This window comes from Carettochelys insculpta, chromosome 1, assembly GCF_033958435.1.
Source record: "Carettochelys insculpta isolate YL-2023 chromosome 1, ASM3395843v1, whole genome shotgun sequence".
Classification (NCBI taxonomy): Eukaryota; Metazoa; Chordata; order Testudines; family Carettochelyidae; genus Carettochelys; species Carettochelys insculpta.
Window position 1 is genome coordinate 12,040,965 of NC_134137.1, and position 26,308 is coordinate 12,067,272.

Here is a 26,308-nt window from a genome sequence, read left to right on the forward strand (position 1 = left end):
GTTTCCAGCTAATGGGAGCTGAGAGATTTTACTGGAGACGGGGGCAGTGCAGCACAATTTCTCAGCTCCCATTGGCCAGTTTGTGGCTGATAGGAGCTGATTTTGCTGGGCATGGGAGTACGAAGCCCTCCCACCCAGCAGGGACAGACACATGGAACCAGGGTGACCAGCCCTCCCCAGGTGAGATACGGGACAGGAGGATGAGCTAATGTCCTGGCCAAAACAGGACAGATGGTCACCCCACCACTCAGGCAGTGGCTGCCCTGGGGGCGGCTACCACACTGCTGGGGAGAGGTGCTCTCTAGCTGCAGGGAGCAGCAGCAGCTCCCACCTTCCCCAAGCTGTGGGGAGCTCGAAGCCAGGTGGTGGCTGTGCTGGTCCGGCTCTGGCTTCCCTCAGCCATGGGGAGCCGGATCCAGGCCGGCAGTGCCAGTGAGCTCCCGGCAGCTCAGGAGCTGTGAGCCAGGCAGCGGCTGCGCAGCTCGGGCTCCAGTTCCCCCCGAGGAGCAGCGGGGAGCCAGGCAGCAGCCACACCCATCGGGCTCTGGCTCCGGCTTCCCCAAGCCATGGTGCGGGGAACTGGGAACCTGGCAGAAGCCATGCTGGCCAGGCTCCGGCTCCCCCCGGCGCAGGGAAGCCAGCACCCAGCAAATACGGGGCAATTAGCCCCTTTTTAGAAACAAATCTAAACATCGGGGTGCCTTCCTGGGGCCCAAAATATGGAGCTGTCCCGGGCGATATGGGACAGACGGTCACCCTAAGGAACAGCCTGAGAGTGCTGCTGGCCAGGAGCAGCTTAGGTAAGTGCTTCCTGGCCAGTGTCTGCTTCTTGCATCACACCCCAACTTCCTCCCAGACCCTGCACCCGCTCCTACACCCCTCCCTCAGGACAGAACCCTCTCCTGCACCCACACCCCCTCCTGAACCCTGCACCCCAATACCCTGCCCCAGGTCACAGCCCCCTTCACCCAGACCTCCCACTGTCTCCTTCACCCCAGCCCCTTCCTCTCCAAACCTCTATCCTGCACCAATCTATGCAAAAGTGCGGCCCTTCACCACTTACCAAAATCTTGGAGCGGCCTCCATCAAAAATTACTGCCCACCCCTGCTCTAGACTAAGGGGGTGGGGAGTGGGGCATGGTTAATGGGCTTGAAAGGGAGTCAGGGTCCTGTAAGTTACTCTGTGCTGTTTATGGACACTATTGCCTGAGCAGTAAAGAGCAGCCTATAAGAACGTAAGAACAGCCATTACTGGGTCAGACCAAAGGTCCATCTAGCCCAGCATCCCATCTGCCAACAGCGGCCAGTGCCAGGTACCCCAGAGGGGGTGGACCGAAGACAATGATCAAGCGACTTGTCTCCTGACATCCATCTCCAGCCTCTGACAAACAGAGGCCAGGGACACCATTCCTACCCCCTGGGTAATAGCCTTTTATGGCCCTAACCTCCATGAACCTAGCTCTTCTTTGAACTCGCTTATAGTCCTAGCCTTCACAGCCTCCTCTGGCAAGGAGTGCCACAGGTTGACTGTGCGCTGTGAAAAAAAGAACTTTCTGTTATTAGTTTTAAACCTGCTACCCATTCATTTCATTTGGTGTCCTCTAGTGCTTATATTATGGGAACAAGTAAAGAACTTTTCTTTATTCACCCTCTCCAAACGGCTCATGATTTTATACACCTCTATCATATCCCCCCTCAGTCTCCTCTTTTCTAAACTGAAAAGTCCCAGTTTCCTCAACTTCTCCTCACATGGGACCCGTTCCAAACCCCTAATCATTTTAGTTGCCCTTTTCTGAACCTTTTCCAATGCCAAATATCTTTTTTGAGGTGAGGAGACCACATCTGTATGCAGTACTCAAGATGTGGGCGTCCCACAGTTGTACAAAGGGGCAGTAAAATATTCTTTGTCTTATTTTCTATCCCTTTCTTAATAATTCCTAACATCCTATTTGCTTTTTTTGACTGCTGCTGCACATGGTGTGGATGTTTTCAGAGAACTATCCACCATAACCCCAAGATCTCTTTCCTGATTAGCTGTAGCTAAATTAGCCCCCATCATATTGTATGTACCCTTGGGGTTATTTTTTCCAGTGTGTATTACTTTACGCTGGAAGTGCTGGTCCATATCACACGTAGTGCCTGAACTGGAGGGGATAAAAGGAGGTGCTTGTGTCCTGCACAGGGGGATGACTGTCACTGCTGTGAACACTGTGCTCCTCTGTATCATTGTTCCTCCCACAACACTAAAGCAGGAACCTTTCCAAAATACGGATTTGCTTTAGTGACCACAAAAAAGAAAAGGTCCCAAGGCAGCCTCCCCACCCCCGCAACAGCCGATACCCAGCACAAGGCCACAATTCCTCACTGGGGCGCTTGGTTTTAACGTTTGGGTTATTGCCCTGTCAAGCCTGTGGTGCAGGAATTGATTTCCCATTTCGCCATGGCCGTGATGATCTATGCGAGAAAAAATTGCGTTATTAATCCTTAACGGAAAAAAGGGGGTGACGTTTGTTTGCCTCTTAGGACAGATTGAAGCTGCAGAACATCCCACAATAGGTTGCATACTCATGCTACCACGGGGGAGTACATAAAATGCTGGTCCTGCTCCATTTCCAGGCACTGAGCTGACTCATTGAGACACAGGGCGTTTATCTCTGTCCTCCCATCGGTTAATACGGGCCCAGCCAAGGCTTCCAAAGGCAGACAACGAGCAGAGCCCTGCCTTGAAGAGCAAACAGGGCCCATGCCAGGCAAATGGGGACTCTTGACTCTGATCCCTGCCAATACCTTCTCTCTCAGTATTGCCATGGGTACCATCGGTGGGTAAAGCCACAGGAAATGCTGTCACAGGCAGCCAGAGTAATCAACCATAATCAGGCTGACTTAGAAAGCAGACAAGTCCTTAATAAGAAATAACATTACAGGAGATTGATGGTGTTATCCGTCAGATTCAACAGGCTCGCAAGTCTTCTTTCTGTCCTTAGTGTCTTTGTACCATGCATGTACGTCAACTTGCTCTGCGAAAGAGGGGTGCCACTTACGTCAGAGGGGTACAACCTGCCCCAGGAGTGGGGAACCTTTTTTCCATTGGGGCCACTGACCCAGAATAAAAATCAGTTGTGGGTTACACACAGCTCTGTGGGGAGTTGTGGAGGCTTGCGACTTCCCCCAGGCCCCGGTTTGGGGCCAGAAATGAGGGGTCTGAGGGGTTTGGAGTGAGGGAGTGGACTCAGGGCTGGAACACAGGGTTGGGATGCTGCCAGGAGGTGCCGGCTTTGGGAGGAAGTTGGGGTGCAGGAGGGGGTTCTGACCTAGGGCAGGAGGTTTGGATACGGGGGGGTGCTGGCAATGGGAGGGAGTTGGCTTGCAGTATGGGGTTCCGACCAGGGGCAGGAGGTTTGGATATGGGGGGTGCTGGCTCTGGGAGGGAGTTGGGGTGCAGGAGGGGGTTCTGACTGGGGCAGGACGTTTGGGTATTGGGGGTGCAGACTCTGGAATGGGGTGTGGGTGGCGGAGCTGGCTCAGGATGGGGGAACAGAAGACAGCTCATGGTGAGGGCAGAGCGTTGGGGGTGCAGGCTCTTGGGGGGAACTGGGGTGCAGGAGGAGGAATGAACCTCAGGCAGGAGGGGTGCTACTCATGTCAGGGGGTACAACTTACCCCAGGAGTGGGGAACTGTCTTCCCCTTGGGGCCACTGACCCACAACGTGGGGGTGTGGAGGGGTGGGCTCTGGGGGTTGGACCGTCAGAGAAGCTTGGGTGCGGCATGACTTCAGCTAAGCATCAGGTACCGCTCACTACTCCCTTCCCCCAGCTGGAGCACGAGCAGTTCCCTGCCCTGCCGTGCTGAAGTGGGCCTCAGTTTAATTGGTTTAAGGGCTGGATCCCTCCTGTCAGCTGTTAAACCAGTTAAATTGAGTTCCATTTCAGCACAGCAGGGCAGGGACTGGGAGCCGGAGGAGGAGTCAGGCAGCAGCATCAGCAGCCACAAATGACTCCTTTAAGAGCCCCATGTGGCTCAGAGCCACCCAGCCAGTGACCCTTTTTAAATCTGGTTGCGACCCATAGGCTGGGAATCCCTGCCCTAGGGCAAAGGGGGGCAAACTATGGCCCACAGGCCACCTCTGCCCTGAAGGACCCTTCTCTCTGGGCCCTGAGCTCCTGCTCAGGGAGACTAGCCCCCAGTCCCCGCCTTTCTTTCCCCTCTACTCTGCAGCCTCAGTTTACTGCACTGCTATGCTGGTGCCTCAGGTGAGCTCCAGCCAGGCAGCACAGCCAGAGCACAATCAGCCACTGGGCTCTTGGTGGTGTGATTGTGGGTAGGGAGTGGCAGGGAGGAGGCTGGATGGGGATGAGGGAGCTTGGGGGGTGATTGGGAGAGTGGAGCAAAGGGGGTGGATGGGGGCGAGGAGTCACAAGGTTGTGGTCATAAGTATGGACGTCCTAATGGAGGGTGAGGGGACAGAGAGCAGTGGGATGGGGTTGGATGTGGCAGGGGTCCTTGGGGGATAGTCAGGGGGCAGAGGTGTTGGATGGGGGCAAAGGAGCAGGTTAGTGGTCCATGGGAGTGGGTAGGGATGGGGAATAAGGGAGTTGGATGGAGGTGGTCAGGAAGTGGGGGATATAGGGGGGTGGATGGGGCAGGGGACTGGGGTGGTGGTCAGGAAGTGGGGGACATAGGGGATTGGATAGGGACAGGGGATCTGGGGTGGCGGTCAGGAAGTGGGGGACAGGGGACTGGGGTGGTGGTCAGGAAGTGGGGGATATGGGGGGTTGGATGGGGTGGGGGAATGGGGTGGTGGGTAGGGGGCGGGGAACAGAGAATGTTGGATAGATGGTGAGGGTGTCAGGGGCACTTGGAGGTAGCAGCTCAGATGGGGGCATGGACCAAGTGATGCCTGGCTATTTGGGAAGGCACAACCTCAGTGTGGCCCTCATGCAAAAATGCGTGTCCACCACTGCCATAGGGCCTAGGCCTCTGACTGCCAGATGCTGGGACTGGACAACAGGGGGTGGATCACTTAACGATTGCCCTGTCGCATTCATTCCCTCTGAAGCAACTGGCCAATGTAGGAAGCCAGCCTATTGAGCTAGATGGACCATGGCTCTTATCCAGCGTGCTCACTATGTTTTTGGAACAGAAAGAGGGGGTTTATTTGCTAGTCCACCTCTTCTGAGGGGACGAGTGATTTGAGGTGCCTAAACTGAGACACCCAGATACCACCTGTGCCAGTCAGGCCTGGTACCAGCCACTGTCACATTGCACTCTCACACGCTGACACCAACAGCCACGCTTACTTCATCAAACAGCTGCAGCATAATGGTGAGAACATCTGGGTGGGCTTTGTCAACCTCGTCGAAAAGGACCACAGCATTTGGGCACTTTTTCAGCTTCTTGGTCAGCTGCCCACCTTCTTCATGGCCAACATAGCCTGGGGGAGAGCCAATAAATTTGGCAACCTAGGAGGAAGTGATTGAAAACCAGACGTGAGAGATGACCTCCTGAGATCTGTTCTTGCCTTACGATTCTGTGGGCCTCTGATTTGTGAATGCTTGGGTAGGGCCTCCTCTGATTCTACAGGAGCTAACAAACACTATTTTTTAACATAAGAACTGTATTATATAGACACCATGGCATCTTTCATTCTCCAAGTACCCCTAAAGCACCTCAGGAAGCAATGAGTTAGACACATGTAACATAGCGATGGCTGAGCATTAAATACTCCGTCATAGCTCATTCACAGCCTTGGAGAGTCAAACCTGAAGGAACATCTACATGTGTCAGCAGCAAACATGTAACTCTACAATGCTCTAGTTTGCTGGGTGCTGCGTGGCCATGTGGACCCTAGTATGGCAGCGAAAAAGCAAAAATAGCCACTTTGACCTACGGCTGTTTGAAACCACAGAAGATCAAAGGGCATTAGCAGTAGTAGTAGGTGCAGCATCCTTCAGTCTACATAGACTATGGATTGCGCCATTCGTAGTTCCATTTGGGATCATCATTTACAGCATCGACTGTGACTGTGAAGGCCCACACAAGAGTGACAGTCCTTGCTGCATCTGTTGCATGTGTAACCAGTATCTGTTACCTCCCGTGTTGGTTCAACGCTGTTAAGCGATGCTGGAGTACCTCTCCAGGCACGAGCTTGGGCAATTTTTTGGGACCCTGGGCTGCCCAGACACCGTGTTCCCCTCTCGGCTTTACTGATGTAGTCCAAAGGAGAGGATAACCTCCACATCTGGTACCAGCTCAGCTGCAGGAGTTGCCGGGTCAATGCCAGAAGTTGGCACAGAACCGCCTTAGGACTTCCCTCTGGATTTTCTGTCAGGGTTTACTCCCTTAGCCTTGCTCCTTCCCAGGATAACCCACAAGGCAGTGGACAAAGGGCATTATAGAACTTTTAATGCACAATAGTAGAGTCTACACAGCCCGTAAGTGACACATTGTAGATTTATATCTCAGCTTGCCGAGAACCAAATGGCCTTAAATTCAAACCCTGCACAGGCTTCTTAAACAGAGATTGTGGCCAGATGCCAGTTAATTCCTAGTCTTCTCAAAAAGTACCAGGCAATCTTTCATGGCCATCTTCTGGGTCTCATTTAGTATCTGTTAAAACACTTCCAGAGCAGGACTGTTGAGAATCGGGGGCAACTAGCTGCTTCAGTGGAAGAGCTCAAGTGTGGCGAGGAAGCAGGGGACTTCAGATTGGCTAAGAATGTGATGGGGTCCCAGGGAGCCCGTGAACAACAGAGTCTCTCCTGGCTCCTACTGGAAGTCAGAGCAGAGGAAAAACACAAAGGAATTCTGCAAATGAAATAAAAACAAAATTTGTCCTTTTTACTTCAATAACCAGCTGTCAGCTGTTTCCATGATGCTAGGAGAATACCACTTTTGGTTACTCGCGACAGTAATGCTATCTTAGCCAAGATTTTTAAAAGCACCTCATGCAGTGGTTGGCAAACAGTGGCTCGTGTGGTTCTGTCTGGCTTGCAAAACATGTTGTTTACCGTTGCCCATGTGCAGGGCTGTCAGATGATGCTGATTTCGGTCTGCGTTGTTTTTTCTTACCCATGGAAGTGACATGCAAGTAACACCACGGCCCGTGAAGGGAGGCGTGTGCTGACTGCACACTTTATCGACTGTAAGAGCCGTGCCTTCCCTCTGCAGCCAATCAAAGTGGTGCTCTGGTTCAACGGGCATATTGCCCAAATTCTAGGTCTGCAAATGCAGTTACAAGACTGCCCTATCCGTGAGACCATCTTGGTTTCAACACTCTTGTGGACCACTGAGCTGAAGGAGGGCACTCAAGTGGCCCACTCACTAGCCTAAGGTTCTCCATTACTAACTGAGTGATTTTGGGTGTGCATCTCAAGACCCTTTAAAGGAACCAGATTTTCAGATGCTCACCATTTCTTGAAAATGGTCTTTTCAGGTGTTTAGAACTGGGCCCCCCAAGTCACCACTCCTGTCTGGCAATCTTAGCTATATAACTTGTGATATCCTAATAAGATGTCCTAATTTGGGCACAGCAAGTTATAAAGCCAGGATTGCAGTCAGTTTATGGGGGCCAAGATGGAACACTTGGAACAGAAAAACAAACCCTGAAAACAGTTAGCTTGGGAAAGAGAATTCATGACTGGAGCCACGAAGCCGCTCAGCAGTGTGAGAGACTTGTTGCACGCTAAGTTGATGCTGGAGAAGAGCAGTTGCGTCCTTATGTCCATGTGGCCATTTTGCCAGAGCCCCCTGATATAACTACACTAACCATCTGCCGTCCCCTTGCAGTAGTCCGGCCTCTCCAGCACAGTACAGGAAATTTGAGGGTGGAAAAAAGCCAACCTCGGCCCATCTATTAAACTGACCACAGTACTTCCACTTTCAAAGACTGGTGCTTGCCTTTTGCCACTTGGATTGTATTCTACACAGATCAGTCTGCCTCGGGAGGGCTTTGATCCTCACCTTTCTGAGACACACACATCTGTTTCTGGCCTGCAGGCCCCTGCATGCTCTTCTGAGAGTGCTATGCTCTATCCCACAGACGCAAGGCATCCACTCGGCTCAGAATTTTGCTGAAGGCAGTTCATTCATTCCCATTGTTTCAGCCTTGCCATCAGCCAGTGTCAGGTTCCCCACGCGCTTCCCTAGTGCTGCTGTCTCTAGCACTGACCTCTTGATCCTTGTTTGCCTGAAAAATTTGTGCTCTCTTCCTCTGCTGTTCTCTGCCTTTGCTTCCCTTATTTCTTCCCGTCTCCTCCCTTTGTGCTGTAATCTCCGTCCCCCTGGCCACGGTACGGTGTTTAACACTTTGCTTATTGCTGCTTCTGCCTCAGAATTCCTTTTTGTTCTGTTTCAATCATCAACGTTGCCAATATGTATTTAGTGCTGCTCTACAAAGCACACACATCACATAACCCAGTGGCAGTCATCTGTCGATTGGTCTCTCTGCATTCTTCTGCTTTCCTGCTCTGATTCCCTTTCTCTCCAATGCTCTACTGTGAATAACAGTATCCAGGCCTTTTTTAGTCCCCTTTTCTGAGGCTCTCAATGTGCTTGGCAGTCACACTGAGATTCACAATCTTCCCCCAAGATAGATCAGTGTTATGATGATCGTCCCTTGTCACAATCTAGTAAAGAAGAGGCACAGGAGGGATTAAGTGATTTAACCAAGGTTGCTGAACCAGCAGTGTCCTTTCTCCACTCTGAGCACAGCACTGGAGCGTGCACAGCGATGACACGCACAGACAGTGATGATACACATGGATTCCGTTAGTGTCCAAAAATGACACACGTGTGTGTGTGTGTGTGTGTGTGTGTGTGTGTGTGTGTGTGTGTGTGTGTGTGTGTGTGTGTGTGTGTGTGGGCGCGCGCACACGTTTCCTTTACATTTTGGAACAAACCAGAGAGAGCTCAGCTTCGGCAGGCTGTTACTAGCTTTTCCCCTGAAAGGTCGTCTCTCCAGAGCCCCAGGTCCCTCTTGTGGCTCACAGGTTGAGCTAAGACCCTTCTTTTTTAACTTCCTTCTGGCACATGGTTTAAGGATGTAGCTGCTTCTGTCAGAGGTCTCTTCCTTAGTTTACTTTCTAACTCACACTGCTTAGGAGCTCCACGTACTTGGCTCTATTTTACCGCCAATAAAGATGTGAAAGCCCATCTACAGGTGTCAGAAGAGAAGGAAGGACCCCGGTTAAAACTCTGTACGCTCTTTAAAGATTATTCTTTCCAGTCTGAAATCTTAAGTGCCATCAGACTTTCCTGCTCTTTTTGCTGGAGCTTCAAATACCTCCTTAGCAGAGCTTCTCACAGAGAGTCGCCCCCCAGACATTCCACCCTATGCATTTTAATGACTTTCACTCCTAAAATCCAGCACTGGGACACAGCGATTATGTCTACACAACAATAGCTGTGCACAAACTCCCCGAGCTAACCTGTATCCAGCCCACACGGCTAACAATAGCAGTGAAGACAGATCTGCCTTCAGTCCAACATGGATTTTCAGCTCGCGAGCCTGCTATGAAGTCCACAATGCTCTGCCGTCAGGGTTATTGTTCTCTGCACTATCTGTGCTCATACTGGCCCTGAGCACACTGTTTGTTGCGTAGACGTAACCTGAGTCTCTGGGATCCGGCATTAGCCCAGGTGTTCTGCTTCTCTGCCAAATGGTGGACACAGGACTCATCCAGGATGCTAAACAGGTTTGCTAGGAATGCTGGCATCGGCTGTATGTTAAAGATTTATTAACGCCTCTTCCTATATTTAGCCAATTCCTTCTCTTTCCTATGTGTGTACGAGCCTTTCAGAGGGTGCACAGCATCGCCGACAGCTTTCTCAAAGCAGAGGTGGCTTATCTACAAGAGGCCAATCATGTTCGTTTGGACAGGATTCTTTTCCTGAGCACAAGTGTTCCAATATTCTTGATATTGACATGTGCAGAGGCCACAACGTAGGATGTAGATCGTTATGAAGCATTTCCTCTGACTTGGCCTCTGCTCCTATTCTGCCTTGGCACCTTTACACTCTTGTGCAGCGGTGCCCAAACTTGCCCCCCCGTCCCCCTCCCCCCAGTCTCCTGCCAGGAGCACAGTTGCAGTGGGGGGATGGGGTTGCAAGCAGAGCCGTGGCAGGGAGCCAGAGCCAGGGGCCAAGCCACAGCTGGGAGCGGAGCCATGGCTGGGAACACAGTTTTTGCTATTCTCCTTGCATCTCCGTATGCAATATTCACTTCCCAGTTGCTGGAGACCAAGGGCCCAGTCCTCAAAGAGGCTGAGCACTCACAGCTCTCGCTGATTTCGCTCCCAGGATTAGATCTCATGCTAAGGCACAAGGCCTCTGATGTGCTTGTTGCCTTCCCTGGGAGTTGAAGAGATGCTCAGTCCCTCCCAGGGCAGTGATGGCAGGTGGAGGGAAGCAAAAGAGTTGTAATTGACATGAGTTGTTTAAATTACAGGTTAAACTAGAACTTCAGTCTCTGGGAATACGGACAGGCCATTTACTAACCTCATGCCTCTCCTGGAACTCTGACATGTCCAGTCGAATGAAACCCTGCAACAGAAAAAAAATACGCAATGTTATTTTTGATTAATGCTCTACAAATTTTGTTACACGTAAAAAGCAGCTTTGGAACCAGCACAGTGGCTGAGGTAGACTGACATGCTGAAGCGTGTGTTTGCTGCTGAGGATGCCTGACAATGAAATGCTCAGCCAAATCTCTTGCAAAAGGCTGAGGCTGACTCTGAAAGAAGAGAGTGGAAGTAAATCCCAGGTTTCTGAAGAGTATGTAAAAATGATCCCAAATCTGCCCACCCTTGTTTTTAAAGAGTTAACTTAGGATGACTTGGTCTCATCACTACAGGGTGGGGATGAAAATGGGACCTGCAACTTGCTGCAGAAAATGGCCATTATTACTGTTCAACTGTTTAGAAATAAATCACCAAGAAAACATAATGCCTACCCTGTTAAAAATCAAAAAGTCAAGATACGCTAAGTACTTGGATGATCACAGCATTGAGATAATGTTGTCTCAGAATTTATAGGTTGCTACACAAAGCTCCTTTTATGTTGGAATGGGTTGATGGTTCACTGCAGAAAATGGATTTCCCATGCTTGCAGCTATAACTTAGCTCATATTGCTATGAAAAGGCAAGCTTGAACTTTCGTAGCAGTGATAGCAGGGATGGGAGTACCTGACAACCAACCTGGTCTCTAAAGGCATTTCTTCTCGTCACAGCTCAGACCTTCGTGACCCACGTGCTGTGTGACATACATGACTCATCCTATAATTGTAGTAGTTGAAGAGTCCCAGTGAGTGTTCTGTGGGTGCTAGCTCAGACCAAGGCCTTGTGCTTTAACGCACAGCAAATAATATCAGCTGCCACTTCAGTAGCTTTACTCACCCCTGCGGAAACTCACTTGTTTCACTACGCTTATAAAAAGCTATCAGACCGTCTTCTACTCGTCTATATCAACCATCTTATTAGTGATACACTGGCTTGCGTGGGAGAAGAATAGGTGGAACAGAAGAGTGTATAGAGATGGCTGTGAAATGGGGTATTGTTTTGTGGAAAGACAGTATGTATGGAAATCCACCTCAGAATAGGCATAGGATAAGAAGAATCAACCAATCAAACGGAATTAGGATCACATCTATCTGCACTTTTCTAAGCATTCCCCAGTCACTGAGACACAACACTGTTCACAGAAACACAAAAGAGTAGGGAAGACACAGACTGGAACCGTAAATAGTTGGCAGAGGGTAATGGTGTAAAAACATAGCTAAAGAATACTGGCTGTAAATGGGAACTCGCACTGGCTTTTACATCCCAGCAGTAGTTTCCCCCTCCAGGGACCTAACATTAAAAGATGCTAGACTTAGCTCCCAAGGTATCGAGAGCTGTGGTGACTCGTGTTGCCCCAAGAAGATCTGCTTTTAATGCAAGTCTACAACACAAAGTGAAGACGAGTGAAATCAGTGCCCCTGCTGCAAAGGTGGCTTTCGAAGCCTCTCCTGATCTCATTTACTGTAGTGTAAATCGGAAGTGTGCCCCCTGAAAGCAAAGGGAATTACCCTGGTGAGAGCAAGAGCCACATCAGGCCCTAAGACATTTCTACATTTCTTTTTCTGAATCAGCCCATTTGTGATCTAACTCCTCTCCTGTGTCAGCAAATCATCAGAGAGTTAATTGTATGTTTAAGGCAAGCTATGTAAGGGTATGAGCATTTGCAATTAAATATTAACCTGTCAGTATGAAAATAAGACCATTACAAATACTTCTTTCTTAATCAGTCAGTTCCTACTAATAGCTGCCTCTCCTATAACTGTCCAAATAGTTTATGACCCGGCTAATTACTGCAATGACTGTCAAACAGCCAAACTCAGATGTGTGCATGCTATTGAATTAACACAACATTCAGTGTTTGGCTGATTTTTCTATTTGATGTTTAGCTGAAGCACTGACCAATCCCAGGTGCCACAGCTCTGAATTAAGGTGTCTAAGGAAGTGGAATTTATTACATTTAAAAGGCAATTATAGATGGGCGAGGAAAAGAAACCAGGCCATGCTGCTTTATGGCCCGGTTTTACTTTTGATCTTATTTCAAAATGTCTCATTTCTTCTTGTCTTCTGGGAGAGGCAGATTTGACCTAACACCAGTTTCCACAATGCTCTGGTGTTTCATCTCTACTTTTAATTCTGTAATATGATGAAGGCCTGTTTCTGACACCCACACCAGTTTCATACTGGGGTATCTCCACTGGCCTCAATGGAAGCACCTGGGACTTCTGAAATTTAGGCAGGTGCTTAAACACAGAGCTAGGAACCTAACTTTAGGCTCCTAATTTTTTAAATATTGGCCCAGGTTTGTTAAAGAAAAAATGACCTCTGAAAACCTGCTGCTACCTACGAATGTTGCCTTAATACAGCTTTTAAAAATAAAACTCCAGAAAACAGTTAATTTTAAACACCTAATCTGGGGCAGTGCTTGGAAACCAACTAAGCTGGCACCGAAGCAGCTGAAAAGGATGTCGCTTGTTTTCATTGTCCAAGCTGAACGAAATGCAGAGAAGAAACAAGTTAACGCACATACCGGCGTGTAAAGTGGACTTTTAGAATTCCTTTCCTTCTAACGATCTAAGGCTTTATTAGTGACATAGGCAAAGAAACATATTTGTCCACAGCACAGAATTTTCTAGTTAACAGTATCCTTACAAACAAGGAAAACTGCATTTGCTAAATTATTTGAATTTTACAGTAAGTTTTATTAAAAACATGAACAGGGACAGAGATTTTTTGTTTTTGTTTTCGTGTTTTTTTTTTAAAGTTTGCTTTTAACCAACAGCTTCTCTTATGGACATAGCAAGACAAAGCTACTGAGCAAAGAGCCACAGTGACCTAGAATGGATAAGCTGTTTGGCTCCCCAGCACGGAAGGACCAAACAGCGAGGCACGCGCTAATGGACAAAGCCACGCTGCTATCTAAAGCCCAGCTGACTGGGAAAGTACAACTCTAGCAGGGGTTACCTTTTTGGCGTCTTTGTGTATGTACTTGGCTGTCTGTTTGGCCAGTTCTGTTTTACCTAGTCAGAAAATAGTAAGAAAAAAGGGTGTTAGAACGATCAGAATGGGTGTTCCGTGCACAACAAGCTGTAAGAGTCACATGCCTAACTCTTTAAAATACATGTGCTCAATACAGGACTTCAACCCAGTTCAGACACTAGAGCAGGGATAGGCACTGCAAGAATTTGGAAAGTGGTCAAGGGCCTCACTCTTCCATGATATTAATGGAAGAGACACAGGGTCTGGGATGCAGATTGGGTGCAGAAAGGAGCTTGAGATAAGGAACTGGGGTGCAGGAGGAGGACTGGGGTCTGGGAGGGAGTTTGGGTAAACGAGGCAGTTGTGATCTGGGATGCAGGAGGGGGTGCAGAGGTTTGGGCTGTGACCTTGGGCTGGAGGGTGCTGTGACCCAGAGCAGGGGACTGAGGTGTAGAAGGGGATGCAGAGGTTTGGGCTGCAACCTGGGGCAGGGAATTAGGGTGCAGGGCTAGGAGGGGTTATGGGTGCAGGAGGGAGCAAAGATTCTGGGCTAGGCACGTGGGCTTTGGTCTGGGGCAAGTGTGGGAGGGGGCTCAGGCTGGGGGCTGTGGGGCAGGACAGGGTGCAGGCTCCAGCTGGCAACGCAGCAGCTGGGGTGGGGTTAGGGGTGCACATTACCACTTCCAGAAGCTGCATGGAGCTGAGTGGGGAGCCTGCCAGCCCCACGCCAACCAGACTTAACAGTCTGGGTCAGCAGTGCTGACCAAAGCCGCCAGGGTCCCATTTCAACCAGCTGTTCCGGTCAAAAAAGTGGACACTTGGCAACCCTGGCACGCCAGCAGCCCATAGTTAACAAATGTTTTCTGAAGTCCTCCAGGGAAAGGAGAGGTTTGAGGAAGGCCCTGAAGGAGGACAAGGGGGCAGCTTCGCTCATGTTCACAGGGTGCCCCCTCCCATGAGGCGTGAGAGGAGTGAAAACACAAAGGTGCTTGTTGAAAATTTATCAGGTGAGAGAGGAAGGCTCCTCAGGGTCTTGTGCTCGTCCTTTAATAGGGTTACTCTTGAATGGAGATACAGCAACATTCTAAATCTTTTGACAAAAAGATGCCCAGCTGGATCTGATTTTTGCTCCATTTACACCAGACATCTCAGGTCTCATGTGCAATGTCTTTACTTTCCAGATAGAAGTGAATTTGCTGGGAAATGTGATATTCTTTGATTTATCAAAGGAGTCTATCATAAAACTCTAGGCATATGAACAATCAATAATTCAAAACATATATTACGGGATAAATCTACGTTGATGCTGTATCAATACACTCACTGGCTCAAGGAAGCAGAGACCCTGGCTGCTCACTGCATCTGTTCAGGAAGAGCCTGGGTTAACACAGTGCCCTGGGTGTTAGGCTGTGCCAGGCTCAAAGGCTCCCTGTGAGAATGCCCTGCTACAAACCCAGGGAGTGGCTTTTGCTCTGAGCATCTCAGCTGGCCTCAGCTGCATGACTACAAGCAGAGGAGACAGGCAGCCTTTGAAATGCACAGGACCAAAACCAGAAGAGGCTTTATGGGTTAAAACTAACAGCTTATATCATGCCTAGAAATGAATGCACACTGGAGAATGTGGGCATCGATCCCACTACCTCTCGCATGCTAAGCGAGCACTCATGCAGACTGAAGGAGAAACGAATCCAAAGAAAGGTACAGCACCTGGACGTAGGATTTAACTCTTTGTGTCCAACAGAACCATTCAAAAGCAAGGAAATTCAGGAGTTAGCAATGCTTACTGCTGGGGAGATTCTCTGAAACCACACAACACAGAATTTTACGGTGTGCATATGGAATTTCCTTCCCCCTGCCACCCAACCCGATGCGTGCTGTAGTGATGCTGGCTGCCACTAGGGGTCACTGGACACAGCAGAGCCCAGCTCCCACTTGGAAGACAGACAGTAGAAGTGTGAGGGAACTGGAGGGTTCCCAGCACACACACAGGAAGCTCCATGCAAGCCTGGGATCCACCAGCTGGCTGTCTCTCCCTCCAGATCCCTGGGCACTGGAGGGCAGTGTGCTGAAGGGGTGGGCAGGCCTGCAGCTGAGCTCTGGGGGGCAGAAATGTGAGTGTCTGGGCTGGGGTTCTGGGCAGGAGGGGTGTGAGTTTCTGGGCTAGGAAGGGAGGCTGGGCTCTGGGAGTAGATGGTGTGAATGTCTGGGCTGGCAGGGAGTTAGAGAGGAAGGTCTCCAGGCATGTAAAGGAGAAGGCAAAACAGAATTCTTAAGTAAGAGGCTGTCTGGGTGAGTGTTGTGTTTGGGGCTTCTGGCTGTGGCTGTTTTTCTGCTCTGTGATGTGTGGTTGTTAGTTGTTTTTTTTTTCCCTGCCCCCCCGCCGCCCACAGAGGGTGGACTGGGACTGGCAGTTGGAATCGGTTGGCTTCTAAATAAGCTTGTTATCTAGACGCCTCTGCTGATTGGCTGAGCCTCAGTAAGAGGAGGGACTTTGAGGCAGTTCAGGGCTTTATAAAGCAGTGTCCAGGCAGGTGAGCTTGTGAACAGGGAGTTACAGAGGAAGTTCTCCAGGCAGGTGAAGGAGAAGACAAAACAGGATTCTTAAGAAGGCAGGCATGGATAGGGACAGGTCTGCTGCTGTTACCTGCTTGGGATGCGCCATGTTTTTCTTCCTCCCTGAGGAAAGAAGGGATTTCATCTGCACTAAGTGCAAGCTGGTCTCCATTTTAGAATTAAAAATTAGAGGACTGGAGTGTTGACCCTACACTCAATCAGGGAGGATGACGATTTCCTTGACAGAAGGGAGTGTTTAATCTTGCAAGCACAGCAGGTGGAAGAACCGGGGAGGGTGATAAGGGATGAAGCGGAGAACTGGCAGCATGTAACTTCTAGAAGAAAAAGAAGTCCGGGACACGAGTCCCCCATTGACATAGAGATAAGTAATCACTTTCAGGCACTCTCCACTGGTTCTGCGGTGGTGAATGGTTTGGAAGGAGCCTCATAGGAAGAAAATCGCAAGAGAACTGCTTCTACTGCAGGACAGGGGATGTGTAGTCCTAGGGGTTGGGGTTCAATGACCACCACCCCAGAAGAAAAAGGCAGGTGGTGGTGGTAGGGGACTCCCTCCTAAGAGGGACTGAACCATCCATCTGCCGAATGGACCTGCAATCTCGTGAGGTGTGCTGTTTACCAGGAGTTCGAATTCAGGATGTGACTGAGAACCTTACAAAACTGCTCAAGCCTTCGGAATACTACCCCTTCCTCCTTCTGCATGTGGGAACTAATGATACGGCCAAGAATGACCTTGAGTGGGTTACTGCGGATCATGTGGTGCTGGGAAGAAGGGTCAAAGAATTTGGAGCGTAAGTGGTGTTCTCATCCATCCTTCCAGTCGAAGGGAAAGGGCTAGGTAGGGACTGTCAAATTCACAAAGTAAATGCATGGTTACTCAGGTGGTGTCGGAGAGAGGGCTTTGGATTCTTTGATCATGGGACACTGTTCCAGGCACAAGGATTACTGGGAAGAGATGGGGTCCACCTAACCAAGAGAGGAAGGAGCATTTTCACAAGTAAGCTTGCAAACTTAGTGAGGAGAGCTTTAAACTAGGTTTGCTGGGGACGGTGACCAAACCCCTGTGGGTAGAAAGGAACTTGGAGGCTGGGAAGAAATGCAAAGAGGAATGTATAACAAAAGTGGACCCTGGGTTCGAGTAGTGAGGATGGGGAGATCGACTGGTTATCTAAGGTGTTTGTACACCAACGCCAGAAGCCTGGGTAACAAGCAGGAGGAATTAGAAGCGCTGGCTCAGTCCAAGAACGATGACTTGATTGGAATAACAGAGACTTGGTGGGATGACTCGCATGACTGGAGCGCTGCCATGAAAGGGTATAAACTGTTCAGGAAGAACAGGCAGGGGAGAAAAGGAGGAGGAGTTGCACTGTACGTAAGAGAGCACTATGACTGCTTGGAACTCCAGTACATAGAGGGAGAAAAGCCTGTTGAGAATCTATGGGTGAAGCTTAGTGGTGTAGGCAGCACTGAGGATGTGGTGGTTGGTGTCTGCTACAGGCCACCAAATCAGGATGATGAGGTAGATGAGGCTTTTTTTGGACAACTGAGAGAAGTTTCCGGATCGCAGGCTCTTGTTATCACGGGGGACTTCAATTACCCTGACATCTGTTGGGAGACCAATACGGCAGTACACAAGCAGTTCAGGAAATTTCTGGAGAATGTTGGGGATCACTTTTTGGTACAAGTGCTGAAGGACCCGACTAGAGGTCGTGCGCGGCTCGACCTGCTACTTACAAACAGGGAGGAACTAATAGGGAAGGTAGAGGTAGGGTACAACCTGGGAAGCAGTGATCACGAGATGGTAGACTTCAGGATTCTGACCAAAGGAAGGAAAGAGAGCAGCAAATTACACACCTTGGACTTCAGAAAAGCAGACTTTGACTCCTTCAGGAACCTGATGGGCAGAATCCTCTGGGATGCTACCATGAAGGGAAAAGGAGTCCAGGAAAACTGGAAGTATTTTAAGGAAGCCCTGTTGAAGGCGCAGAAAGAAACTGTCCTGATGCGCAGCAAGAGAAGTAAATACGGTAGGAGACCAGACCGGCTTAATGGGGAAATCCTTGGAAAACTTAGGCACAAAAAGGGAGCTTACAAAAAGTGGAAACTGGGACAGATGTCTAGGGAGGGGTACAAACGTACAGCTCGAGAACGTAGGGCAGTTATCAGGAAGGCGAAAGCGCAACTGGAATTGCGACTCACAAGGAATGTGAAGAATAACAAGAAAAGCTTCTACAGGAATGTTAACAAGAAGAAGGTGATCAGAGAGGGCGTGGGTCCCCTACTGGATGAGGGAGGTAACCCAGTGACAGATGACGTAGGGAAAGCTGAAGTACTTAATGCTTTCTTTGCCTCTGTCTTCACGGAGGAAGACACCTCCCGGACTAATGCGATAAGTGATGCATTGTGGGATGAAGGTGGACAGCCTTTGGTGGGGAAAGAAGAGGTTAGGAGCTATCTAAAAAAGCTAAATGTCCATAAATCCATGGGCCCGGACCTAATTCATCCGAGGGTTCTGAGGGAATTGGCGTATGTCATTGATGAGACCTTGGCCATTATCTTTGAAAAGCCGTGGAGATTGGGACAGATCCTGGATGACTGGAAAAAGGCAAATGTAGTGCCCATCTTTAAAAAAGGGAAGAAGGATGATCCAGGGAACTATAGGCCGGTCAGTCTTACATCAGTCCCTGGAAAAATCATGGAGGGGCTCCTCGAGGAAGTCATTTTGAGGCACTTGGAGGAGGGAGAGTGATCAGGAATAGTCAGCATGGATTCATGAAGGGCAAGTCATGCCTGACCAATCTGATTAGTTTCTATGATGAGATAAGTGGCTCTGTGGATAGGGGAAAATCAATGGATGTGATTTATCTTGACTTTAGCAAAGCTTTTGATATGGTCTCCCACAATATTCTTGTTGGCAAGTTAAAGGAATGTGGATTGGATAAATGGAAGGTAAGATGGATAGAAAGCTGGTTAGAAGGTCGGGCCCAGAGGGTAGTGATCAACGGCTCGATGTCGGGATGGCGGTCAGTTTCTAGTGGAGTGCCCCAAGGCTCTGTTCTGGGTCCTGTTCTGTTCAACATATTTATCAATGACCTGGATGAGGGACTGGATTGCACCCTCAGCAAGTTTGCGGATGACACTAAGTTAGGGAGAGAGGTAGATAGGCTGGAGGGTAGGGACAGGGTCCAGATTGACTTAGACAAATGGGAAGACTGGGCTGCAAGGAATCTGATGAGGTTCAATAAGGGCAAGTGCACAGTCCTGCACTTGGGCCAGAAGAATCCCAAGCATTGTTACAGGCAGTAGTTTTGCAGAAAAGGATCTGGGAGCTGTAGTGGATGAGAAGCTGGACGTGAGTCAACAGTGTGCCTTTGTAGCCAAGAACGCATACTAGGTTGCATCAAGAGGAGCGTTGCCAGTAGATCCAGAGGAGAGATTATTCCTCTTTATAGAGCTTTGGTGAGGCCACATCTGGAGTACTGTGTCCAGTTCTGGGCCCCCATTTATAGGAAGGATGTGGATGCATTGGAGAGGGTCCAGCAGAGGGCAACCAAAATAATTAGGGGGCTGGAGCATATGACTTTTGAAGAAAGGTTGAGGGAATTGGAACTGTTTAGTCTGCAGAAGAGAAGACTGAGGGGGGACTTGATAACTTACTGAAGGGAGGCTGTTCACAGTGGTCATAGATGGCAGAACATGGAACAATGGTCTCAAGTTGTGGTTGGAAAGGTCCAGGTTGAACATTTGGAAAAACTTTTTCACTAGGAGGGTGGTGAAGCATTGGAATGTTCTACCCAGGGAAGTAGTGGAGTCTCCATCCCTGCAGGTGTTTAAGTCTCGCCTCGACAAAGCCCTGGCGGGGCTGATCTGATGAGTTTGGTCCTGCTTACAGCAGGAGGCTGGACTTGATGGCTTTTTTAGGTCTCTTCCAGCTCTATTGTTCTATGATTCTATGACTGTGGCTGGATTCTACTGAAGATGTGGAATCTCCATCATAAGAGATTTTTAAGAGCAGGTTAGACAAACACCTGTCGGGGATGGTCTAAATGATGCTTGGTCCAGCCATGAGTGCAGGGGACTGGATCTGATGACCTTTTGAGGTTCCTCCCAGTTCTGTGATTCTGGGGTGGGGCTGTGAGAGTCTTGGCCAAGGAGGCGCCAAGCTGGGCTTGGGCGGGGGGAGGGGCAGTGGGTGAGTGTGTCTGGGAGGTGTCGCGGGTTGTGTGTGGGGAGTGACCTGAGTACCTCCGCTTGGTAAAGCACCATAGCTAGTCTCTGCGGGGGAGGCGGTGTGAGTGTCTGAGCTCGGGGGGCTGCAGCTGTGTGGAGAGGTGAAAGTATTTAGCTGAGGGAAGGCCCTGTAGCTGGGCTCTGGGGGACCAAGGGTTGAGAGTGTCTGGGCCTCCCCCACGTGGCCTCAGGGGACAGAAGGCAAAAGAAACAGGAAGAGGGATTGTTGTGGGGGCTTCTTTAACACTGTCTTCCCGGGGGAAGTTGTGTGTGTCTGTGTTGTCACAGACACTTGCTGACAGAGATTTTGAAATAAATTACCTAAATAACTGAAAACGGTGTTATTTTGGCAACTAAAACCTGCAGGATTTTAAAATGTGGTGTGCAGAATTTTAATTATTTTGGTGCAGAATTCTCCCAGGCGCAGTTGCTTCATGATTTCTTATAGTTACCCAGAAACTCATTTAGAGTAAATATGCTGACTAGTAAGGCTCTGAGGCAGGACTCTGCACACACAACAGTAGTTGCATATGCTCAGTATCCTTAACTCCTAAAACTAGAACATCTTCCAGTCAACCAAACCAATGGAGGGGAGGTCATGCACAGCACAATGTCCATTGGCTTGCAAATGCCACACTTGGGCTGTTTAAACCTTTTTAAAAAGTAAAAGTGATTGTATTTCATGAACCAACCAATATTCATATGTATTTCAAGCGGTCAGGGAAAACATCATTAGTGTAATAGTGTGCTAAGTGCTTAACAGACAAAGAAGGTCTTTGCTCTGGAGAGCTGACCGTCTAAAAGCCATCTCTGAAAGTTACTGCATTTGCTATTTTGCACACCTTTGCACAGATTTTTCTTTTTAAAGGGCCATCTCTAAAAACAATATTATTATGAATTAAAGCGTCCTCCTTCGGTTGAGATTTAAGGGCCAAATTCTCAGCTGCTTTAAGGTGGCTTAGCTTCACTTGCATGAGCTGGAGACCTGCCCCTTCACATGAATTTAAGCTGGGAGCTATTTTATTTACCTCAACAATACACAGAAGGATGGGCCAGAGAACCCTTTGGTGATCCCCCTCTAGCCACCGGAGTGGAGGACCATGTTTCACAAGTGTGTTCTAACGCCCTGAAGATAGGACTTTGTGTGTGAGTTGACAGACCTTAAGTATAGCCAGTAAGTGGGTAAACGGCTCTAACACCTCCTCTTTTGTCCTCCTTCATACACATACATGTAAGTCCGAAATACACCATGAAATTATGTCTACATAAGGCCTCATCAGCTGTGTTCTCCCCCATGAGAGATGACAACCCAGACGTTACCTATTCCTGATGATCCCAAGAACAGAAAAACCAGGGGATGTTCTTCATCGTACCAGCCATTTTCCTTTCTCCGAATTGCTGAGTTTAAACACAACGAAAACAAAAGAAGGAAGAAAAAAAAAAAGCAGCATATAAATCAATGACACAAAAGCAAGTATAATTATCACTAAGTATACACTATGTTTTACTGCTCTCTGCCCACTCAAAGTCCTCACTACCATTAGTGCTACCTAATTTGATTAGCCAGCAAGGCCCCCAGAGACACCTAATCAGGTTAGCATGGATTTGGAAAGCTGCCCAGAGCAGATTTCGGATAAAGTTTTCCAGGATCTGCACTCAACGTTGCCAGGGAAACAGAAAGGACGGTGGACACTGAATGAACCAAGACAGGGTGGAAGAGAGAATTCAAGAGGCGTGTTAGCTTTCCGGCTTGTAAGCGCGACCTTTATGTAAAGGGCTGGTTTGGAGAAGTTTGTCACTTCTTTCTCTTATGCAAATTCAAAGGGGGACGGGGGGATGTTTGGATTCAAGGTCAGGGCAGCCTTGAATTGATGTATATACTGCTGTCAGTTTTCTTTAAAAATATTGGAAAGGGGGATGGTTTGGAGATATCAATGAAGCTCTGCAGAGATATGGGTGTCTGTTATGGATCAGTGCTCTAAATGGAAATCTGCACCCCAAAGCCAAGCGTGGCTTGGAAAGCAAAGTCCATTTACAAAATACTGCAGGTCAAACCACCCTCCTGCTTCATAGACCGATTTGCCGGCAGGTGTTGGGATTGAGTCCTGTTATCGAAAACAGGCTTCTACAATTGCTAAGGGCTCGATTCTGCCACCTTCAGTCAAACTGAGTACACATGCCTCCTGCAGCAGCCTCACTGGAACAAGGAACTCATTGGGACTACATGAGGCAGGGAAAGTAAAAATTAGCACTATGTGAACCAGGGTGGCACAAGGGGCATCTGCAAGCTGCTGAATACAGGACTAGGTGGGATACTGGCCCATTCCGACATGATGATAAAGCTGCTTTAGTTTCTGGGGGAGTTTGGGAGTCTCCCGCAGCCATTTCTGGGTTTTGTTGTGCATGAACATTGAACTCCCCTGAGTGTGTCAGCGTTTAAGAGTCTAACCCCTCCAGAAATTCAAAGCACTGCTCAGTCAGACCTGTCCAGTTTTGGCACTAGAATCCTAAATTGGACTGGTTTCCCTGACTGTTTTGCAATGGGCCTGGGCTAAGTATCTTTGCAGTACGCAAGAAAGCTCGAACCAGGCGATGTCTCCCAGGTCCAGTTAAGTATCGCATTGGCGCTAACTAGAAATGGGCCCCAACCAAAACCCAAACCCCAGATCAGATTTGGAATTTGGGAATGAAGAGAGTCACGTTCACGAAGCCTGGCAAACCGCTCCATTTCTCCGAGTGAAAAACAAGTGCTATCGCACAGTAGGTGCATCCCATCTCCCACCTGGCCACAGACTATTTGGCCCAGTTGGAAGGTCCCACAGACCAAACGAAGCCTGAGGTCACAGCAGGCCACCCGTCTGTACTAAATATGATTGGCTAATGAGCTAGGATGGGGGCCTAAAACACGTGAGCACCTGGCTGTATTAGAGACAAAATGTACAACGCATAGTGGCAAAGGGGGAGAGATAGCTCAGTGTGTTGAGCATTGGCATCCTTGAGGGGACTGTTTAGAGATGGGGGTAAATAGGTCTTGCTGTGAAGGCAGGAGACCGGACTTGATGACCTCTGAAGGCCCCTTCCAGCTCTATGAGATAGGCTTATCTCCATAGATTGGTATAGCTCCATAATTAAGAGCCAACCTCATCAGGTCAGAAGGTTCTCTCAATCATGGCTGAAGAATAAAGGCACAGAAAGGATCAAAATATTCAGCTTACAGGCAGATGTAGTACAAGGGTCTTGTAGAATCATGTCTCAAACCACTGAGGTACAGGTTGAATCTCTCTAGTCCAGCACACTTTCCTCCAGCAACATCTGTAATCTGCTATGACTACATGACTACATACAGTGGGCGTGGCCAACTTTCCAGTGGTTCCATTAAGTGTGTTTACAGCCACAAGTCCTGCCTTTCAGTGTTCTGTGCTATTATTTAATTGTAATGGACCCCTACATGTCTTTTAAGAGTACAGCAAGCAATGGAAGTGTTGGTAACGCTGCTAGACAATATTGATGTCCCACAGCAAATTCTCAGGTACCGAGGGTGCTGGAATAGAGAGGTTCAACCTGTGTTCCTGATTTATTTGAGTTATTTAAAAGAAAGTCTCATCTATTACAACTCTTTACAAAAGTTATTCTTGCCATATTGATCGGCAGGTGCTGTATAGCATTTTGTGACATTTTGTAAGAAGGAACCTAGAGAAAAATAATTTGTATTGTGTTGTAAATGTGCTCCTAAGAACTTACCTGTAGTGTGCTTTTTAAAATTCCACACAGACCTGTATCTCAGCAGTTGCCAGAGGTCAATCAGACCAAAGATGCAGCATATCATGTTTGATATAAGTACTGCATAAATAGGCTAAATGCCAAGCTTTCAGGAATTACAGCCTAAAATACTTAAAGAGCGCAGAGGAGAGTGACGGTAGCAGAGCTAAAGGCAGGCGGGATAAAATAGAGAAAAAAATAAATGCTCCACTATGCTTTTAAAGTGAAATTCTGCTTTCAGAGGAGAATTTCATCGCGCAAGTGGCACTGTGCAGCTCCATGTTTATTGCCCTTCAACGGTCTCCACACCAAATGCACTTAGTTTTATTATTTCTGACTGCTGCTCCCGCAAATACCGAGTCAAGCTGGCCTCTTTCCTCCTTATCTGTCCATCTCTCTTAGGGTCTTAAAAAAAGTTCTGCAGGTCAAATTCTGCTCCCAACAACTGCAATATGGCACCTCTGCCTCCAGATACAACTGACAGGAACTCAGAAAACAAAGCTATTTTTGATGCACAAGAAAGGAGGGACTCCAGATACCTCTCTCAGAACTTGGTTGTCCCTACACTGCTAGCAGGGCAAAGTAGATAGTAATTACTTAAAAAAAAAAGCAGCTATGAAATGCAGATAACTGATAAGGGAAGCTAAGAGTATCGCTGAAAAAAACCGTGGTCAGTATACTCAAGGTCAGTAAGGAGGAATTTTCAAAACATATCAGGAAAAAAAGCCATTCTAGCCATGGTAGAGAAGAGAAGGATTTTCTAGGATAGAGGTAAAAAAACTGTCAATCTTGATACAGAAAAGGCAGAACGTTCAATAAATATGTCTATTCTGTATTTGAAAAGATGATTTATTCATAGCTTAACCACGAATGAAAACCCTTCTATTCCAAAAGTAACAAGGAAAAGTGTAAAAAGCAACCAGTTACACATTTTAAATTGGCAGGACTGGATCTTTTGCACCTGCACAGATCTTTAAAACAACTGGTTGAGGAGTATTCTGAGCCATTACTGTTGATATTTAACAAACCTTTGCACACCGGGGAAACTCCTAAAAGATGGGGAAAAAACTAATGTTGTGCCAGTATTTAAAGATGTAACAGGACAACCCAAATAACTAAAGGCTGCTTAGCTTGACATGGACCCCAGGCACTCGTGGAAATGCCCATGTGCGTGGCAATCAGTAAAGCCTGAAAGAAAAAGAACCTAATTCATGTCAACAAACATGGATTTGTGGAAAAGATATCTTAGCAAACAAATTTGATACTTTTTGATGGGATTACAAGTTTGGTTGATGAAGGTGATGGTGTTGACATAACAGGCATTTAACTTGGTACTATGTGACATTCTAATTTACAATAGTACCACTCTGTAAAATAAAGGCTGCATGTCTTAAATTGGTTAAAAACCAGCTAAATGGGGAATTATCCTCCAATGAGGGCTGTTTCCAGAGGGGACCCCTCAGAGCGCTGGTCTTGGCATGATGCTATTTAATATGTTCATCAATGAGCAGATGAATTTTAATGTTGATAAAGGAATAGTAATGCATATTGGAAAAGGGAGGTAAAATCCTGTTTAATTAGTTAACTGGTTAAACATTAAACTTAACTGGTTAACTCAGTAAATGCTCCTGAGGCCCCTGCAGACCAGGGCTGCTCTAGTCAGGCTGGAAAGCCCCCACCCAGTGCTCTGGAGGCTGCCACAGACAGGGGCTGTTCCGGCAGAGTTGGAGCATCCTCCTGCCCACCATGCTCCTGGCCCCCCCATGGACAGGAGCAGCTACAGTCTTGCTGGAGTTCCCCTGCTCATGGCAGGACCCACCCGGCTGGAGTAGCCTTCCTGCCCACCTGTGGTGGGCCCCTACTGGTTAACCAGTTACCTGTTACCATCTCTAACTGGAAAACAGAATCCCAAATGATACAAGTCTGAAGCAGGGGTTTCCAAATTCTTAGAAATATCAGTGCCATTGGCAAAATGACAGACAATGACCACCACTCTCCCGCTCCTGCCAAGCTAGATGATGTAAGTAAAACTGCCATCATAAGGGGAAGGTTATGGTGCCAACAGGCTTGTGCTAAGTACGCTGGGCTCTGCGGACTGCAAAAGAGATGCTCGTGCTGAGGAACATTTCAGAGCAGCAGATTCACAATCCACAAATACAACAGCTACTTTTGGGAACAGTATGAGACACCTGCATGTCCCAGATCTTCCTTTTGCCTT

General features: G+C 48.3%; 1 protein-coding gene across 1 annotated transcript in view; it reads right to left on the reverse strand.

Moving 5' to 3' along the window:
* Positions 1–26,308, reverse strand: part of CLPB (ClpB family mitochondrial disaggregase) — a 161,130-nt gene that overhangs the window by 13,282 nt on the left and 121,540 nt on the right. The window contains exons 8-11 of the mRNA XM_075017145.1: positions 21,652–21,729; positions 13,516–13,571; positions 10,496–10,540; positions 5,299–5,460 (exon numbers count right to left, since the gene is read on the reverse strand). Of these exons, the coding sequence (XP_074873246.1) occupies positions 5,299–5,460; positions 10,496–10,540; positions 13,516–13,571; positions 21,652–21,729 (341 nt within the window). The remainder of the gene's footprint in view (positions 1–5,298; positions 5,461–10,495; positions 10,541–13,515; positions 13,572–21,651; positions 21,730–26,308) is intronic.